Genomic DNA, 21401 nt, shown 5'->3' with positions numbered 1-21401 from the left:
AGCAGCCTCGCAACATGTGCTACTTTTAGTTGAGCATCATTTCAGATTGAGCACTGCCTCATATCGAGCATCAGTTCAAGACAACATCTAGTTATTTCGGCCCATACATGGACTGAATTTCAAGTCTCCAGCCAAAAGACTCTCTTGACTGAAGACTTAGGGGACTACTGTTTGTACCATACTTAGGGCCTCCATATTTAGACCTCGTATAAATACTCAAGGGACTCAAATGTAATTAGGTAATAAATGAATGGGCAAATATGTAATAAGTGAGGAGCCCTTATTCTATAAAAGGACTTCTCACCCTACTCATTAGGGGAGGCCAATTCTTAGGCCTGAGATCCCAAAAGCCTCTCACCCTCTCAAAGCCTCTCATATTCATTACAGAGGCTCTCTCCCTCACAATCCTCTCAAAGAAATACAATATCAGTGTCGACGTAGCCCAAACATTGGGGGTGAACTACGATACATATTGTGTTATTTACTTTCTTGCAGATTCACGGTCGGATTTACGTTGTTCCAAGACCCCTCCAATTTTGTGCATCAGAACACACTATGTACCATATATTGGGCTTCCTTAATTGGGCTTCATGAAAAATACTTGGGGGACATAGCCCATTATTTATGTATTAAGGAGCGATCCCTTATTCTATAAAATGGACTCCCTCGCTTTCATTAGAGAGCACCCATTCTTTATGTATTGAAGAGCGATCCCTTATTTTATATAATGGACTCCCTCACCATCTAGTTGAGCGTCACTCTAGCTCATCACTTATGTATTGAGGAGTGAGCCCTTATTCTATAAAAGGGACTCCCTCACCATCATTAGAGAGCATTACCGCCTGCTGAGTAACCGCCTCGCCGCGAGTATCAATTCTAGCCTATCATTTATGTATTAATGAGCGAGCCCTTATTCTATAAAAGGGACTCCCTCACCTTCAACCCCACAAGCCGAGCCAACCAAGGCAACATAAGCCACAAACTGAGCAGCCTCGCAACATATGCTACTTCTAATTGAGCATCATTTCATATTGAGCACCACCTCATATCGAGCATCAGTTCAAGACAACATCTAGTTACTTTGGTCCACACATGAATTGAATTTCAAGTCTCCAGCTAAAAAACTCTCTTGACTAAAGACTTGGGGGACTACTGTTTGTACCATACTTAAGGCATCTGTATTTAGACCTCGTATAAATACTCAGGGGACTCAAATGTTATTATGTAATAAAGGAATGGGCAAATATGTAATAAGTGAGGAGCCCTTATTCTATGAAAGGACCCATCACTCTCCTCATTAGGGGAGGCCAATTCTTAGGCCTGAGATCCCCAAAGACTTATATTCAGAGCTCTCATCCTCACAGAGAAGCTCTCTCTCCCTCACAATCCTCTTAGAGAAATACAATAATCAGTGTGGACGTAGCCCAAACATTGGGGTGAACCACGATACATCTTGTGTTCTATACTTTCTTGCAGATTCACGGTCGAATTTGTGTTGTTCTAAGACCTCTCCGGTTTTGTGCATTAACAAGGGTAGAAGTTTGGAAATTAATTATCTAAAATCCGTAGACCTTTCGAGGTCACGATTTATATTTTCGAATAGATCTCAAAGCCACGAGCGCATAAGCGAAAACCGTTTGTGAGTCCGGATTATAATGGTATAGTTACAGACATTTGAAGTTGTTATACTAAATTATAGTTTTTAAATGAGATAAACCCCCACTAGGTGGGAAATTGGGCCGATGGGAGGTGAGTAAATTCTGGGGGCCAACCAAAAAAAAAAAAAAAACTTCCAGCTTTTCCGTCGAGCCGAGACCCCCGCACACTAACACGGTTATATTACCAGTGATTCCACCATTTTTTTCGTTGAATGACCACCATCCAACACCTACAACCTCTTCCACAACCTCCCCTCTACCATCTCCACCCAAATTTGGTGATTTTTAAGCCCAAAAACCGTGTAAAAACCTGTGTGGGTGACCAGAGGTGTTCGAGGGCGATTCGGCCGTTCCGGCAAGTTTCACCACCCACCACCACCCTTAATCAACTTCCCTTGGATCCAGGAACAAGATCCAATCAGTTGTAGGGGCGTTGGAACATCGAGGAAATCGAATCAAAGAACACCCATCTTAAGGTTTATGGCTGGTTTGAGTGAATTTGGGGCTTTTCTCGGCCAAATTGCACTTCGACCCAGATTGGATATGGATCACAAGCAATGGAACTATTGACAAGATTGGATATGGATCACAAGAAGTGTAACAATTGACAAGGTATGCTCCTCTTTCAGTTATTGTTGCCTAAAGATTTTTGTAAATCATACACATGATCTGGATGTGTGCATGGATGACTAAGGTGTTAAGAAAAATTGACTGAGTGATTCTTTTAGCCCAATATGTCTACACTTTGAATGACAAGATTATTGCTTGCAATTACAAAACCAACCATATATTTATATATTTTATAGTAATACTTGGGTACGTAAAGTCATAACTAGAAATGTGAGTTTCATGCTTTCAGTTCACTTGGTTTGAAAGCAATAGAACACATACCATGTTGGTGCAGGAGAATGATCAGTTGAATTTGGAACATGGGTCATGCTTCTAGTTTCACCATTTGTGTATCTATGATTTCAACTTTGACAGGCAAATGGCTTTCTCATAATAGATCTCTCAAGTCATATGATGGTAGTTGGAGAAATAAGTGGAAAGATATAGAGGATTAGAAGTGATACCATATTAAAACAAGGTTATGTTGGAGATGAAAAGGTATAGAGTAGCAAAGTTGGTGAGGGATTATGTTGGGGGATTTAAGTCTTTTTCATCTAAGTTTGGGTTATATTTCTAAGAGTTGGGAAAAATTCGGTAAAGCAAGGCTAATTTCCGAATTTCTCAAAGGAAAGGAAAAGTTGTCCATCGAAAAGAAAAGGAGTCCAACTAACTTACTTTAGAACAGTTACAGTGAAAATTATAACCCCACCCATCGAGAAACCAAACCGCGGGCATGTTCCGAATTGCTTTGACAGTATATCTATAAACACATCTAGGAAGTTGATATCCTGAAGAAATCCATCTCATCCTTATTATTCTTGAGAAACTCTGTAGTTTATTTCTATCCAAACGATGGCCAAGATTTCGCAGTGCCAACAGTTGAGCTTACACTTGTATGTTTAAACAATGATTGGAAATTTTCTTAGTAATTGAAGTTTCCAGCAAAGAAAACACTACATACAAACATAACTAGCAGCATTTTTAGGATGATAATTTAAAGATAGACCTTCATTGTTGACTGCACAAATTATTCTACCTTTTTATATAGGTTAGGTTATACATTGATTCTGACCTTGTATACTTTTGGTCCTAGATTTTTTCTTGAACTTCTTTTTATCTTTCAACCCAAAAATGTATGTTATTCCTTAGGCTCATAAGTCCATCTACTTATTACTACAAATGTTGTTGGAGACACAGATATAATGAGTGGTTGATGTGGACATTATAGTGATACCTCTAGTATGTATTATGTGCTATGTGGGTGACATTGGATTGCTTTTGTTGGGGATCTAGACATAAGGAATGTGTGTGATATGTATAATTTGTGATGATGAGATTGCACCATGTAGTAGTGGTACATGGATGGTCCTGCTTGGTATATTCGGGAGAGGAGACCATACACATACTAGGAGTGATCATGCTTGGTATATCTGCGATGAGTGATCACTACCTAAAGCTATATGATACAGTTCTGCTTGGTATATTCGCGATGGGGAACTGTTATGGGTAATCATGCTTGGTATATCCGTGATGGGTGATCATGTTTGGTATATTCACGATGGGGAACCATGTGCATGCTAGGAGTGATCACGCTTAGTATATCCGCAATGGGTGGTCACTACCTAGAGCTAGGCTGTGGTCCTGCTTGGTATATCTGCGATAGGGGCCCAAATGTATTCAGGAGTGATCATGCTTGGTATATCCGCGATGGGTGATCACTGTCTGCACGATGAGATTATGCCTATGGTTCTGCTTGGTATATCCGTGATGAGGGACCATACGCATTCTAGAGGTGATGATGATTAGTTGTACTTGGTACATTTGATAGGCAATCATATTTAGTTTGGTTCCGTTGAGTGGTTCGGAACTTGAGGTTGTTGAATTTCGTGGAGTAGTCTAAAATCCCATTATTTGGAGAAGTAGGTTTGGCCTAACTGTGTCACTCTAGCCTTAGTTTTATATATATTTGTGTCAATGGCTTCGAGAATCTTGTGAATTGAGTTAGAAAAGATGTTGGATGTCTCAGTTACTCTTTCGGGATTTTCTACGATTCGATTATGATTTCATAAGGTAGGAATTTAGAAGATATGGAAATAATTGTTATTACTTGTTGTCGGTTCTTAAATATGATGTATGTTGTAAATTGCGATATCATGATGAGACATAATGATTTATATGTTGGATGGGAGAGAAATCATGTTTTCATGGGGGTTGGTTATGTAGCCTGAGTCCAGGAATTACATGTTGTCAGGTTATAATAAATGATTGAGGAATGTTATGCTTTTCTGCTTGAACTTAGTGGAATAAACATCTGATTTTGTGATAAGTGAACTACGAATGGCTTGATCCTTATTAAGGGTTTGTAGGTAGTCTAACGAGGAGGTTAGATGCAGCCATAAAGTAAACGAAAAATTACTTTGTAATTTGATTCTCGAGTTGTGATTTGTCATATCCCGGAGATGGGGTATGTGAGATATAAGAGTATTTGGTGACGTCACGTGTTGATCATGGACGTATGTCGGGATCGGGGCGTGACACTTATTTACACGAAATAAAAAAATTGATTTACTTAAATCCGTCTATGCTCCGCCTAGGCGCTAGGCCCCAACTCGTCTCCCGACTAGCACCTAGCGTCTTTTAAAATCTTGATGTTAAGTGATGATGTTATCAACATTAAGTGATGATGTCACGAGTTTTAAGTGATGTAGTGGACAAATACTGAAGTTAGTTTAACTATTGTCATCTTTGATTCAAGTTGTTGTGAATTGTGGAAAGTAAATACTTGTTAGGGGGTGTTTGTTTGCCTTCTTTAGCTCTCACTGGATTGGCTTAGATTAAAAGTTAGTGCAATCCGTGTTTGTTCACTGGTGGGACTAAGTTTAATGGGACAAAGGATGACTCGCCTCAACTAAATCCCTCACTAGGAGGTCTTAGCGAGGCCCCCAAAAACAATAGGATTGCTAGTCCCGTCTCCCTCGTCTGCAAGCAGCATCTCGCAAACCCACATGAGCAGCATCAGTCCCCTTTCTCCGGTGACCAAACTAGAAACGGTTGTCGTCGATCTCCATTATCCTGCAAACCCAATGCCTTTTTGGCATCTGGGTTGGTGATTTGGGATCTTTTGATATCCAAGTCGACTTGAACGATGACAAAGATGGGTCTTTTGCTACCTCTACTCTGCTTTGCCCCTCCCATCTCCTTCTTCCCCGCTTTCCCTAACTAGAAAACCCAGAAAAAATTGAACCCAAAAAACTTAGAAAACCCAAAAAAAAATTTTGGGATGAGCTTGAATCAATGATGGGATTGATGTTAAGCGCAAACCAAACCCAAAGAACATAAAAATCTCTAATCGTAGACATTTCCTATCTTTCACCTTCGAACCAATTACACATGCACCCGACCCCAACTCCTTAATTTTCACTTTATTTTTTGCTCTGTGGTTTGATTTTGAAGATATGCAATTGATTATGAAGTTGTGAGAAGAAGTGAAGAGGGTGAGAGAGTAGGGAAGAAGGAGTTGGATGGGAAAGGAAAATGGAAGAGATGGAGAAAAAGGATGAGAGATAGTTTGACCAAGAAAAGGGAGAGACAGAGAGAGTTCTTTGTTTTTGTAAAAAAAAAAAGAAAAAAAAGAATTTTTATTATTACTTTTAGTCTGAAACTACACTAAACATTTCACTAAGTTGGTCCAGCTTAGTCAATTTTAAGTCAATCTAGCTTAGTCTCTGAAGCTAGTCAAATCCAAAATAGTCCGGTGAAACAAACTCACCCTTAAGGTGTCTACGAAGGGCCCTGCTATTTCTCACATCTTCTTTTTGCATAACTCTCTAGGAAACAAAAGTTGTGTTGAATTGCACCTTCTGTGAAGCCTTTGGGCAGAGAATTTGTCTTGAGAAATCCCTTTTTTTAACATCTCCAATAGTTTCTCTAACTGTGATTTGTGGACCATGATTTTCCAAGGTCAGAGTTAGGCAAATCAGAATACGAATACTTCAGAAGTCATATCATGGACTTAACAACTTCTATCACAGGCTGCAGAGACGGATCAGTAATGCCACCTTCACCATGTTCCAGCCCAATGGGCCAAGTCTGCCGACTTCGTTGAGATTGACCATACTTGTTCCGTAAAATACGGAGACCTGATCCATTATGGAATCAACCGGGTTTCCTAGAGTTCCTACAATCTAGAAATTAGCATGACCTGCAAGAATCACACTTCTGAGAGGATGCAATATCTACTCCTAAATATTCTCTGGAATTCTCACGGTTTAATACGGATTCTATATCCTAAAAAGACTTTATCTCGACTGGTATATATACTCCTATAGGATTTATTTCTGGTAACACAATTATCGCATACTTATTCTTTTGCCTACTACTTAAATCTCATAATATTGTTTATTAACTTGACCGTCGGAACACCGATCCCGAATTCAAAGCGTGACAATCATCCCTTAAATCTTGGACTAGTACAGGACCTAACATATTACAAGTCCCTTCCTCCATTGAGCCTTTTTTCTTTCTTCTTGTTCTGAAAATCACTTGGATCAAGACCAGTGATAGGAAAATAGGCCAAAGCCCAAAGAAGCCAGGTCCGTTCTGTACGTCTTAACCTCATCTTTAAGAAAGGACAACTTACAATAAGATCAATTTGCTGAACTTTCACCAATCCAGGTTATTTTGAGAACTTGCTAACTCCAGCTACACCTGCCGCGTGCTACCTCCTTTCTCTTTCAAATGCTTTTCACATACCTGCAGCCTTGAGATAATGACTAACTAGTCTTCAAATGCAAACAACGATGAACACTCTGGCCGGATTTTTTAGAATATTCTAAATATTCTATATTTTGGGATATATTACCATTAAATTTTTTATAAAGATATAACGAATTTTAATTTCAATAAAATAGAATTTTCATTTTTCTTATATGTTGTGGTCTTATAGGCTTGTAATTGAACTACTTTCCATATTACTAATTGGTTTTATGCATATGCTTATAAGTAGTTGAGCTAATCTCTATATTACTAATTGGTCTTATAGTGGAACATCAATTTCTTCATGATATTAGAGCAGGTTGTCCAATGTGTGAAGCCCAACAACCGCACATGTTCCATTTCACTCAAGTTGTGTTGTCCACGTGTTAGGCTTGAAAATTGCCACACAAAACGAAGCATGTTGAATCCTATATTGATGAGATGATGGATCTTGCGTGTGCTTATAAATAGTTGAGCTACTTTCCATATTGCAATTGATTTTACGATGGAACCTCAACTTCATCATATAATTTTTATCAATTATATATGCATGTTTTCTTTACAAGTGATATTATTACTATACTCAATACTATAAAGAAAAGAATTTAAACTCAAAACACAATGATTAAAATAAAAAGATCATAAATTCGGCAATCCACCACTTACGTATCCGGCTTATGTTTCGTATGTTTCACTACTACTAAAAATGGCATAATAGTTACTCCAATAAGGGCCCTTCCATGCATTATAACACAATAGTGTCTAGCCGGAAACTTGAGTAGTTGTGCATGCAATTATGTTAAGTTGTTATAAAAGTGTTCATATTTGACATTCGAACGTATTTACTACGATTGACATTGCAATTATAAATGAAAATGGTTTCAAAACTTTATATTTTAATAAAAAAAATTATCTAATAAATTTAGTAGGACACGAGTAGAGGCTAACAACTTGATGTCGTAACTAGTCTAGTTGGTCCGTCCGAATAAGCAAAATAAAATGTATAAAAAGAGCTTGCATCCTCTGTATTACTGCGGTTGCTGACATAGAGTTAGCCAATGCTTATTCCCCAGATACAGTCATTGCTTCTTCTTTGGAATAAAGACAAAAAGAAAAAAAAAATAATATAAACATGTGTGCCCAGCGTGCGTTAAGTTTTATAAACATTGTAGTACCGTTAAGTTTCATAAAAAGTGTAGTAAGTATCATAAACAATGTAGTACCATTAAGTTTTATAAACAGTGTAGTACTGTTAAGCTTCATAAACAATGTAGTACCGTTAAGTTTCATAAATAATGGAGTAAGTTTCATAAATAATGTAGTAAATTTCATAAACAATGCAGTACTGTTAACTTAACAGTACTACACTGTTTATGAAACTTAACAGTACTGCTAAGTTTCATAAAAAATGTAGTAAGTTTCATAAACAGTGTAGTACCGTTAAGTTTCATAAATAATGTAATAAGTTTCATAAACAGTGTAGTAAATTTCATAAACAATGTAATACTGTTAAGTTTCATAAACAGTGTAGTACTGTTAAGTTTCATAAACAGTGTAGTACTGTTAAGTTTCATAAACAGTGTAGTACCGTTAAGTTTCATATACTAGTACAAAACGGCGCGCAAAGTCAAAAAATGTCTCACAAAAATTAGCCCAACGAAACCTTTGTCGCTTACCAACCGTCGCGTCAAGGCAGTGACAGTAGGGTTTGCACGACGAAGAAGTAACTTGCGTCGCGCAAAGTAGTTTTGCGCGACATGGGTCCTATGTTTCACAAAGTGTCTTTGCGCGACTGTATTTAAATTATAAACAATAATTAATAAACCAATGGAAATTGAGGTAAGAAATATATGCTTTTTGGTATAATTTTCACTGAACATTGTTTAAAGAATATTTTGTATTATCATTAATAAAAACAAACATATAGCTCCTTCATGTATCTCACTACTTCATGCAGCTCGCTACAGTTTATGTAGCTTATCACTCATCTCACTACACCAAAACCACACAACCACATGTTTAATTATGATACAAATATCATAACAATTCAAAGAATATATATGTGTGTATCTATGAAAACAAATGTCAAATTAAAGATGATAGGTTGCATGCCAGGCCTGTAACTATATATATGTGTGTAACTGTGTATCTGTAACTATATACGCAGAAGTTACAGGTAGTGTATAAGATGAGTGAACTTGCCCCTCACCCCTCTTTTTGCCGAGTTTGTTATTAAGAAAACTTTGATAATGGGTAGCTTTGAGTAAATTAGACACCATTAAGAACTAGAGTAATATAGCGGCACTTACCTGATTTACGGCACTAGAATCCACCGCATTTAGGTTCTCCAAATAACTAACGGTATCAATCTAAATAGCATCAAAATCATTCAATCTAGTTAGTTTACAAAACTATGACCTAGTTTGGTGAGGTGCTTAAAAAAAAAACACCTATGAAAAAAAGCTGTGAGGGTTTTAGGTGTTTGGAAAACTGAAAAAAAAAGGCTTATTTTGGAAGCTGCTGTGAGAATAAGCTGAAATCAAAGGAAAAAGCTGAAGCTGCTATTTGTAGCTTTGGAAAACTGTTTTTTTTTTCAAAGCACATGGAGCTACAGTGCTCCTTTAATGAAAGGACCCACTATCAGGCTACTTTTTTTTCCAAAAGCTTTTTTACAAAAAAGTTTACCAAACGCTCTGCTGATTTATTTCACAGCCGTTTATTCTCACAGCACAGCCGCTTATTCTCACAGCAGTTTTTTTTCAAAACACAGCAATACCAAACCAGCCTTATGCCTAATGTTAGGATACAGTAATCGAATAAAGACCATCCTGTACTTGGCGATTGTGTACATAATCCAAAAATGAAGGCACATCCGCATATTCATATTCTATTTCACTGTCAAGTGGAGTAGATTTCTGAAAGCATATAGGGTGCGTTTGTTGCACCGGACTATCTCGGACTGGACTAACTTCCTGGACTAAGCTGGATTGGCTTAGACTAGACTAAGCTGGACTGACTTAGTGAAGCGTTTGATGCAGTGACGGACTAAAAGAAGGATAAGTAACAACTACAATATTATATTATTTAATCTAATAATATTTTATTCAATCTTTTTTCATTTTGTCTCTAAAGTGTCTAGAACACTCTTTAGTTCTGTCCCCTTTATTAATTCAATAATATTTTAATTTTTTATTCAATCTCTATCTGGACTCTCTCTGGAGAGTTCTTTCTTTTCTTCCTTTAGTTTCGTCCCCATAACACTCCCTTTCTCCATCTTTTGTCCTGCAAAACCGCAACCTTCAAAATCATTTTTCCTCTGCAAAATCGTCCCCAAAAGTACTATCTCCTCCCTCTCCGTCTCACCATTTCTCTTCGTCCAAAGCTACTTTCTCCCCTTCTTTATCCATTTCTCTTCGGAATTTTCTGGGAAAAAGGAAAACTTTCTGGGAATTTTCGAGAATAAGGAAGAATTTTTCTATTAGGATTGTTGTTATCGTTTTGCTTTTTTTTTTTTTTTTTGAATTTTGGTGTTGAGATTTAGGCAGTGGTGAGGCTGGTTTTCAGATCTGGGAAATTGGTTGGCAAACAGAGTTGCCCAGAAGCATGCTTGCAGACTTGTAGCATTCATAAACTTGCAGCGTACGATCGTCTTTGGAGATGGGATTAGCAATCCCATGGTTTTTGGGGGGTTTCGTTAAGACCGGCTAGTCCCTCGTTTAGTCGAAGCGAGTGAGAGCTAGTCTCATTAAATCTAAGCCGTGTAGGAAACAAACACAGGACTGGACTAACTCTTAGTCCAGTCCAGTCTAGTGAATTTTAGTGAGGGAAAACAAACACCCCCATAATGTCCTCATCGTCAATCTGGAAAACGAAGCATAACAGCCAATGAAAAATATGCATAGAAGCCACAAAAGTTAATTCCTATTGTAACAGTTACCTGACTTAGACGAAATGACGTCCACTTGTGAATGTGCTCGCACATGATACAAGGATCAAACTTTATTTCCTGATAGTACACAGACAGATAAAACTTTAACTCCAGAATGCTAGACCGAACCGTAGCATGCAAATTATACAAATATGTAAATAGTGTAATGACAATTAGTTATGACAGAACTGTTGCTAAAAGAATGTGAAGTAGACCTCATAAAGCTCAATTTCTTCATCAGGGGCAAAACCAGCCAGTTGATTTTATTTTGCTAAAATCTCGACTGGCTTGCTAAACTCTTCACAAAAAACCTACCAACAAAACTGGTAACGAAATTAAACTTAAATCAGCAAGCAACAAATCAAAAGGAAAAACTATTTAGCTCAGCAAAAAGAGCCAGAGATACCCTAGTGTTCGTTTCTCAGGTTCATAAAGCTTAAAGAAAAGCAGGATATCTTCCTTGGTTTTGTCAGGCAGACGAATGGTTTTGTCCGGCAGAGGAATAGGACGTTGATCCTGGAGCATGTCATCGGAGCAATAAAATCATAAGAAAAGATCATACTTCAAGTGTAGCAGCATTAAGCATAAAACCACAGGTCATAACAATGATAGAGTGAGACTGGATTACCAGCCCAAAATCTACTTCCAAAAATAACTTTAGCTTGCAGTTTTTGTGTTTTTTATTTGGTAGACCTTCCAATTTTTTGACCTGCAAAACAAAAGGTCATGATTGGAATGCATAAGGAACCTATACCAAACTCTGACGAACACCAATGAGCACGTCACAACACTACTTGTATCTCTTTTTGTCCTCCTCCTCTTGTTCTTTTTTCAACCTTGTCTTAAATAATACAAAGAATGAAAGCTCAGTGAGAGACACTTGAACGCAGAACTTATGCTGTATGTAACATTAACTACCACAATAACCATCTACCAGAAATGAAGGGACATTGGAATATTTGCATTCTTCTTCACTTCCGAGTGGAGTAGATTTCTGAAAGCATATGATGTCCCCATCTTCAATCTGTAAAAGATAACATCAAACAGTTAACAAGTCGTAAATCTATGACAGCATCAAATTGAGTTAGTTCCTATAGCAAACACTTATTCACATATACCAAGAATGCAATAAATAAGCATTTTACCTAACTTATTTGCAATAAATAAGCATCAAATTGAGTTAGTTCCTATCAATGCGTTCGTACAAAATACAAAGCTCAAACCATACTTCCTGAATGCAATATATAAAATACTACTTTGGTATGCAATTTAAGAAAGCACAAAAATTGAAATGGGTAGTCCATATTGGTATCAGTTCTATTCACTGATATTTCCATTTTTTTTTTACCCATTCTTGGGTGAATTCTCCAATTATATTGGAAAATAAATACAAAGTGGCCCTTTTTCTGTGTATCATGTTATGTATAGTTTCTGTATATTTAGTTTTTTGTATTTCAATATATACACTTCTCAATGGAACTGCAAAATTGGGACAAATACCTATACTGCTGCATGGTATACGAAACCAATCGTAATTGAGAAAGAAAATGTTCAAAAAATAAGTGTATTTGAGTATACTTTAATTCCTTCAATATATATGACTTACGGCAATTCAAATGTATAAATATGTAGACGAATGGATAAGGATCAGAGGGTTGCATCGGAAGAAGACCCCAAGATCGATTAACCAATTACCAAGCTCAGATTCAGAACCAAATAGTAGAGAAGGCGATTAACTTTATCAAGATGCAAACTTTTTTAGTTAGATTATCGCAAAACCCTAAATTGAATTCACTCTCTTTCCGAACCTTTACCTAACCTGCGAGAGAGAGAGGGAGAGAGAGAGAGAGAGAGGGAATTACTAGTTACTACGAGAGAGGGAAGAGACAGAGTAGGAGAGATGAGCGACAGGGAAGAGACGGACCGAGAGAGTAAGAGGGAAGAGAGACCTAATTTGTTTGGGAAAGTTTAAAAAGACCGCCTATTTTTCACAATTGTACTGGTATAATTTGGTTGACTTTGCGCATCGCATGTATACATTATGACGTCGCGCAAAGTATTTTTGTACAACAAACCCACTATTACGTCACGCAATTATATTTAAAAAAAAATTATTATAAAATTTATTGAAAACTTGACTTTACTCCACAATAATATATTTTTGTAACAAAAATCTGATCCGAACTACAATAATAAATTTAAAGCTACTTAATAAATAAATAAATATATATATATCATTCAATTTCTTAAATATTATACTTACAAACTAAATAAATTTAAGAGTAAATTGTAGCAATGGTCCTTCAACTTTAATCAAATTGAAGCAATGGTCTCTCAACTTATCAAAATGTGTATCTATAATCCTTTTCATCAATTTCATCAAAATTTTGTCAAAATAAGTTATGTTGGAATAACCATTTATATAATTAGGGTCTCTCAACTCATCAAAGTGTGTAATTATGGTCATTTTCATCAACTACGTCAAAAATTTTGTCAAAACGAGTTGTGTTGGAATGACCATTACTACAATTGGGTTAAAGTTAATGGACAATTTCTCCAGTTGATTTAAAGTTGAGGGACCAATGGTAATGAATTTTTAGTTGAGGAACCATAACTGCACGTTTTGATGAGTTGAGGAACCAATGATAATGGATTTTTAGTTGAGGGACCATTGCTCCAATTGAGTTAAAGTTAAGGGACCATAGCTACAATTTACTCTAAATTTAAAGCTACTTAATAAATATATATATATATATATATATATAGAGAGAGTATATATCATTCAACTTGATGGGATATGCATTCTACGAAACTAGTTTCAAAGATCCAACCATCAAACTTGTTTGTATATGCTTCGAGATCGCATACACCAAAAATTGCAAAAAACAAACATTCAAAGATCAAGTAATGAGACAAAAAAATTTGATGGTTATAAACGAAAAATCACGATTTAATAGTTATTTTAACTCTGATTTTGATGATTTTTTCAGCTACACTCCTTGGCCTTATATGAATACAATGAATGAACTCGATCTTCAATTTAAAATATTTACACTAGTGGATACCACAAAATCTTATGTTATACTTAATGAAAGTATAAATAAACTCCTAAGTGTTAGTGAATCTATTGTTTTGATGAGATACGCATTCTACGAAACTAGTTTCAATGATCCAACTGTCAAATTTGTTTGTATATGCTTCGAGATCGCATACGCATAAAATTGCAAAAAACAAACATTCAGAGATCAAGTAACGGGATAAAACTTTTCGACGGTTATAAACGAAAAATCACAATTTAACGGTTATAAACCTATTGTCTTAGCATTGAGAATTTAATAGTGAGGATAAGATTAGCTTTCAAGATCATGGCTTATGTTGGTTTTCTATATAATTCTTAATTATCTGCGGTGCATTGGATTTACCCTCAGTTCAACCGTATAGCACAAATCAAGGAAATTTCAAGGGGAAACCAAAATTTCTTACAATTTTTTCGTCTAAATATATAAGTTAACCCCGATAAAGTATTCAAATGCTGATTCCAAATGAAGCCCAAACAAGTCTTCAATAATATATCTACAGTCTCACTCCTTTTAATAGGTAAAATTAATAAAGATTACTTCAAAATTCAATCTCACAAAACTCCACCATTACCAAAAAAGGGTATAGCAAGTAGGCAAAGGTACATATACAAAAATCCCATATGCAATATGAAGAAAATACCTTCAAATTCGTTCTTCAATGATATTTGTATACAAAAATCATGTACAAAACAAATTTAGTAGTTTTAGTTTGAATTCTCAATTCAAAGTTACATATACAAAATCAAATCGCTTACCGGATAGGAATAGATCGAGGAAGGGAGAGGATTGGAGAAGTTTTTTAAGAGAGATAGGGGAGGGAGGTAGCTGCTGCAACTGGTTTGCAGTTTCTGCCTCCCAAACTGATTAACTTTGCGCGACGCCAGTCTTCGTCTCGCAAAGCTATTTTGCGCGACGTGGATGCACCTACGTCTCGCAAAGGCCATTTGCGCGACGCCACCTGTTTAGCGTTGCACAAACATACTCTGCGCAACAAAATTTGCTCCGGCGCACAAGTTGTCGTCGCGCAAACATGTTTTTGTACTAGTGATAAACAGTGTAGCAAGTTTCACAAACAGCATGTGTGATGACGTGCGGGTCTCGCGCATCAGCTTTTTTTTATATTAAAATGATGTCTTTTTCATTAAAATTTAAGTTTTTTTGTTCTTTTTATTAAAGTTTAAGGGTTTTTATTTTATTTTTTATTTTAAGTTTTTTTCATTAAATAATTTTTTGTTAAAATAAATTTAGCCCAAACCTTTTTCATGAAAATTCCCTCATTGTTAAAGTTTTCCACTTAATACCATACATGAAACTAGGCAGTTTTGGTAAGAAACACAAGCTGGGTGTAAAGTGCATATCTTAGTTAGTTAAAAATATTTACTCTTAAACCCGAGATCTTATGTTTGATTCTCTTACCATCACTTGTATAAAACAAAAAAAACACATAAACGATATCCAAGTTCAAAGAGTTCATTTCCTAATTTAAACAACCATGAAGCAAATATTCACCAACACCATCTTGTTCTAGTTATAACTCAAAACAAACTTCTAACGTTTAAACTTCAGAAGACAAAATGTCGCTTAAAAGATGTTCTGATTTTTCTGACAAACAGAACGGATCCTCTCTGAATCTTACTCTTCTTTCAGCAACTCAAATGGTTTCCGTCTTTGCAGCAAACCTGGAACAACCTTCCTCGCTGAGAGCTCTAGCACAGTCCAAGTTCATCCACGACGATTCAAGATTTTGGAGCACAACGTCTGGTGCTTCATCAATGATCCAATCATCCATTGGATCAATCTCCTCAGCCTCAACTCCGCTCTTCATACCTGCATGAAACTGCTGTAACTGCAAATTATAATGAACAAATGTAAGATATTTAAGCCGCTGTTGCTCAACAGGATTCCTTCCATTTGTTAGCAGTTTCTCCGCCATAGTCCGTTTGAGCACATATCTTAAAGCGCCATCGCAGTTCTGACTCAAAATTCGAACCGCAAACCTCTGCAGTTCAGGATGATTTTCTCCATAACTAGACCACCACATAGCTGCAATCAATTTAACATAAACTAGTTTCAAATATTGGTTTTTTACCGACCTCAAAACTACTAACGTAATGCCTAAAATTAATAGGCTATTTAAGAAAACATTCAATAGTGTTCTTGAATCTTGATTCATTTGTTTACAACTTTATAACGATATCTTATTTTACCTGGTGGAACGTTTCTTCTTCGAGTTCTGGAACTCCCCTCCTGATAACTACCTTTGCCGTGTGCATACTCCTCCAATTGACGGATAATTAAGTCTTTGATTGGCTGACTCTGGACCAGTTGTCCAAGGCAGCTCAGAAGGCCAGAAGAAACCTCGAAGTCAGGATAAAAGTCACTTGAATAGAAGAGACTCGGGTTAAGATAATAGCCAGCCGCGTGGAGAGGACTGTGGAGAACATTGTTCCATATCTCATCAACAACTTCCCAGATTGGCATGTAATCTGGTTTCTTTTTGTTGAACTCTTCCTTAATTGTCTCCTTTACTTGATCCATTGTTTCATATATGTACCCAATAAGCGGCTCGTCAGCCTCAAAGATCCAGTTTAGAATGCCAATGAGAGGCATAGCTGCGTTCAGGACCATCTCAGCTCCAGTCCAGAAAGAGCGACCCTCAACTAAATCCGCTACCCTTTTTCCCTCCACTCGTGAAGCCCAGGCTGACATGTTCCACTCAGGTGAGGAAAACATGTCTTTCAAGTTTTGCTTTTTTGATACAATGTTCTCCAAAGTCATAAAAGGCATTGCTGACCTTATCTTCGAGGGCTTAATGAGGTCGTGGCCAAGCGTATGTTTCTTCAAAAGCTTCAAAACCGCTTCGTGTCCATGAATGAACTTTGTCATAACCTTGGCCTTATCAAATATATCTCTAGTAGAGCCAATCATCCCAATGTTCTCCAATATCAGTGCAATGCAATGAGATGCACTGACGGTCCAAAACACATCTTTGCACCTACTGCTAAACTCCTTCTGCATTGTACCCGCCCAGCCAGTTGTAGTATCCGCCACAACCTGAATCACGTTTTCAATCCCGACATCCTCAATAACTCCCTCAAGTACCATATACATGGCATCGATGTCACCAACGATAGAGGAAATATCATGGGTGCAAAGATAAATCGGGCCTTGAGGGCAATTGACCAAAAAGTTAACAAGGCTTCGACCCTTCTCATCAGTCCATCCGTCCAACAAAATGCTACATCCAGTGGTTGCCCATGAATCTCTAATCTTTGTCACATACTCTTGCATCTCTTTCACTTCTTCGTCAAGTATCCAACCTCTGAGCTCATCACAGGTCGGTATTTTGTACCCCAGCTGACCAGTCCCAAGAGCAGAACGTATCATTCTTTCAAAGGAAGACGAATTCACGCCAACAAATTCTAACCCCGTTTCATAGAAGAATCGACCAATGCATTTTTGCACTTGCCTTGAAATGATATCCCTTTTTGTTTCCCCATTGTCGCCTTGTTGTGCGCCTCTGCCTCGTTTAGTAACGGAGACATGTACTGCTGCACTATCTTCACACTCCAACTCCAACACCTCTTGGCTTTGATTCTGAAAACCGGCATTTTGAGAAGCTCCACGCTTACAATTCCTCTTCCCTGAAAGATCTGAGGTATTCAGCTCCCCGAATTCCTTTCCAAAAGTTTCTCTTTTTCTTTCAATCACATTGTTTTTCATCAGCTCCCTCACATCAGCCGGAGCACTATTACATGGTAACACATCGCCACGGATTCCTCCGATATGGTACTTCAGACGGGTGGAACCGCTCACCACCTTACCACAATAGTTGCATTGGAATTTATTTTTACTATAAAAAACTGTTCCATGATCATGAACATTGATGGTTCCACTACCCCTAGCATCCATTTTATTCAAAAAAATTGTCCAATGCCCACACCTAGGATTTCAGAAATCTAGGCCTGCAAAATCACCTCAAGATCTTTAATTTATGACCAATTTGTTGCACTTAAAAGAATTAGGCCCTAATGTTCCTCAAACATCAATGAATCATAAACTATAGTGACAATTCATATAACCCAATATACATGCAATCGATTTAAATAACCAAACTAACAAAAATAAAAGGATCAAAACAGAAAAATAACTCCTTTATGTACACCACTTAGCCCCCAAGGTGGAGAGAAAATATATTTTAAATCTTGCTAGGTACTACAAAAAGAGGGGGAAAAAACAACCATCTTTTGAGCCTCCTCTGTAAATTGTTCTCTCATACCAAAACTCAAAGATTAGGAACAAAAAGTTAAATATCTTTAGCTAAAATGCCAGTAAAATGGTATATATCATGGTAAAGCCATAACTAAGCAGGACCAAAAATAGCATTCACAAATACATACATGCAAACACATATATGTTGTCTTAAAGCAAAAAATTTAAATAAAAATGCAGAAACACAGAGGAAGATAATAATTAAATTAATAAAAAACACCATGGTAGACAGACCTTGAGCTGATCAAGCAAGATTGAAGGTGGATGAGCTCTGATGAGAGAGAAAAAGAGGGGGGGGGGGGGGAGGGTTGATCAGGGGTGGGTTAGGGAGAACGAAATGGGACAAAATCAAAGTAACTTGGATAACGAGTGGTACACAACACACACAATGTAAGAGAGCTCTGCAGCAGTAGCTCCTTTGGTGAAAAGCTTAAACTTTCCTTTGGGTTTCTTCTGTCTCGGACTAGGAGTCGCTTTGTGCATGTTTTCTGCACCGCGCGCCACCTAGGATTGGGAAATTTTTACAACTTAGGCTTTTTTTTTTAAAGAGAACTTGGCTTTTAAACATTGATTTCTACTTGTTTTCTTTTTCCCTTTTCCTTTTTATATGAACAATGAATTAGTTAATTACCAAGGAGAGAATTTATCAAGAGTGATGTTGGCGTGGTGTTTTGCCCCTAGCAAGTGGTAAATTGTTCAGATTCCGTTTTCCTTTTCAACTCACTACGTCTTAGTCTTAAACTATTATCTCTTTTATTAGTGTGTCTTATAAAGTATAATATCATTCGTAGTAAAAAATCATAAATTTTCTTCCTATACTTTTTGTAGATATAATTATTTCCATTTATTCTACATTTTTAATTAAATTTTCATGCCAAGTATACCCAAGTTTTTTTGTACATTAGGTGCGGGTAATACGACTAGAAGAGAAATGAATTTCTGAAAAAAAAAAATTGTGTTGAAACAAATCAATGCTGTCAGCTTAAACGTTGAAGTCAAGCCTCGCATCTGTCATTGATAAAGGCAACCCCATTGTCACCCTCACTTCCAATGCTCTTTTGATGAAGCTGCAATACCAACTCAAGCCCCTCACAACATTATTCAACGACGGTCGTTCGATTTCTTTGTCATTTAAGCAACTTATAGCAATCTTAATGAACTTGTTCAAGCACTCGACTTCAAGACAATGATTTGACCAAGTGTCCCGTCTCCTCAGATTGTTGAGTTCATACGTTATAAAACAGGAGCGAGTGGAGTGCGGGGCCCGCAACGCATGCAAGCCGCGTGTATGGTTTTGTCAAGTGATTGTCGTCACATTTTTGTTGAAAGTAGACCAGGGTTGTTGAATCCATTAATTAAAGGAAAAGAAAATGTAGTCGAGTGCGGGGTTGTCGCTAATGCATGGAGGTTATGTGTGTGACTTTGTCAGGCGAGTGACGTCAGATCTGTGTTGAAACTAAAATGTTAGGATAAATATCAGTTTCCTATCCTCGCGATTTTCAACATGATCCAAAATTATAGCTAAAATGTTAATTTTAAAACAATCTCATATATCTGTTAATCTCATTATTAAGTATTCTGTTAATTGGTGACATGGTACCAATATGAATAATGATTGAACGACACCTGGCATTAAGAAGCCCACGTTGAAATTAAAATTTCAAAAATTCAAAAATTCAAAAAAAAAAAAAAAACCCACCTGCCTTCTGCCTCCCCTCAACCCCCCTCCCTCCCTCCCTCTGCAACCCCCACCCCATCCTCCATCCCTTCTCTCCTCTGCAACCCGCACCACCCTCCCTCATCTCCTCTGCAATCGACACCCACCTCTCCTACCTCACCTCACCTCACCCCCGCTCCCTTCTTTCCTCTGCGCCCACCCAACACTCTATACCCGACCCACCTCAGTTTCATCCCCAAAGAGGTCCAAATCGTCATCGTCATCGCCTCCAGCGGCGGCAGCAACAAGGTCTACGCTTATTCCAATGTTCTGAGCTTTGATCCACTCAATCTCTTGTTCCTTCTCCATCTTCAAGTTCAACCAAAAACATACCAAAAATTTTAGTCCTTCCACATCTACAACTTCTATTTTTCGATATCGATTTCATAGTATAATAAAAGCTTCAAAATTTTTGGTAATCAAGAACTCTAAATAGAGTCAACGCAAGATGAGGACAGTGATGCAAGAGAAGGAATCACCAAGCGGCGATAACTCTGAACAGGACGGGAACCACTCATCAACAGATGTAGAGATTAAAAATCTTAAAGCAGAACTTGAGAATGTAAAGATAAAGATGGTAGAGCTGCAGAGTGACTACTCTGAACTGCAACACGAGCAGGAGTAGCAGCCTCAGCCTTGCCGCTGCTGACTCTCACTCCGGCAACCTTGTCGGGGAAGGTGGAAGCGAGTTAGGACGAAACGGCGTCGTACCACTTGCTCACATTGGCAAAGGAACCAGCGGGCTTCTCCAACACGGCGGCGTACACCTTGATGTCATCCAAAGTCATCTTGTCTCTGAGATTGGGATGAGCAGTGAATAAAAAACCAAAAATAAAGTAAAATCCATTGAAATATACAGAAAAATAAAGACGAAGAAGAAGAAGAAATTGTTACCCGGAGATGTAAGATTTGCCGGCGAGGAACTCGTTGAGGGCTTTGAGACAGGCATCGGTGTAGAGATCTGAGAAGGTGATGGCCATGGCGATTTGCGAGAGAGAGAGAGAGAGTTAAGAGAGGCGGCCAAAGAGTGAGAGTAGTAGGGCGAGAGAGAGATTAGGGCTGAGATGAAGAATGGGGTTGTAGAGGAGAGAAGGGAGGGTACGGATTGCAGAGGAGAAAAGGGAGGGAGGATGGGTGGGGTTTGCAGAGGAAAGAAGGCAGGGAGGGAGGGGGAAGTACAACACGGTTTTTTTTTTTTTTTTTTTGAATTTTTAGTTTTCACATGGAGCTGGCATCTAGTCATTATCCACATAAGCGTCACGCTATCAGTTAACAAGAAATTTAACAGCAAGATTAACAGATATATGAAACTGTCCCAAAATTAACACTTTAGTATGATTTTGGGACAAAAAAAACTTCATGTATCAAATATTGAAAATTAC

At 37.5% G+C, this 21401-nt stretch overlaps 1 protein-coding gene and 2 long non-coding RNA genes across 3 annotated transcripts; 1 reads left to right on the top strand and 2 right to left on the bottom strand.

The window, feature by feature from the left end:
• Positions 1-1937: 1937 nt before the first annotated feature.
• Positions 1938-7587, top strand: LOC139188203 (uncharacterized). Its single transcript, XR_011571490.1, has 2 exons — positions 1938-2270; positions 7337-7587. It is a non-coding gene; the product is annotated as an uncharacterized lncRNA (long non-coding RNA).
• A 7897-nt stretch (positions 7588-15484) lies between these two features.
• On the bottom strand, positions 15485-18837 carry LOC103445133 (uncharacterized). Its single transcript, XM_008384119.4, has 3 exons — positions 18537-18837; positions 16238-17995; positions 15485-16073 (listed from the first exon to the last, which is right to left on the bottom strand). The coding sequence occupies exons 2-3, from the start codon at positions 17940-17942 to the stop codon at positions 15682-15684; spliced, it is 2097 nt and encodes a 698-aa protein (XP_008382341.3). The 5' UTR covers positions 17943-17995; positions 18537-18837; the 3' UTR covers positions 15485-15681.
• A 1574-nt stretch (positions 18838-20411) lies between these two features.
• LOC103412074 (uncharacterized) lies at positions 20412-21201 on the bottom strand. Its single transcript, XR_011571596.1, has 2 exons — positions 20914-21201; positions 20412-20814 (listed from the first exon to the last, which is right to left on the bottom strand). It is a non-coding gene; the product is annotated as an uncharacterized lncRNA (long non-coding RNA).
• Between the last annotated feature and the right edge of the window lie 200 nt (positions 21202-21401).

This window comes from Malus domestica, chromosome 09 (genome assembly GCF_042453785.1).
Source record: "Malus domestica chromosome 09, GDT2T_hap1".
Lineage (NCBI taxonomy): Eukaryota > Viridiplantae > Streptophyta > Magnoliopsida > Rosales > Rosaceae > Malus > Malus domestica.
This window is presented reverse-complemented; position numbering and strand designations above follow the sequence as displayed.

Coding starts and splice junctions, on each gene's coding strand:
- LOC103445133 (XM_008384119.4), bottom strand. CDS start 17,942: ATGGATGCTAGGGGTAGTGGAACCATCAATGTTCATGATCATGGAACA. Junction 16,074..16,237: donor AAGAAGAAACGTTCCACCAG/GTAAAATAAGAT, acceptor AATTGATTGCAG/CTATGTGGTGGTCTAGTTAT.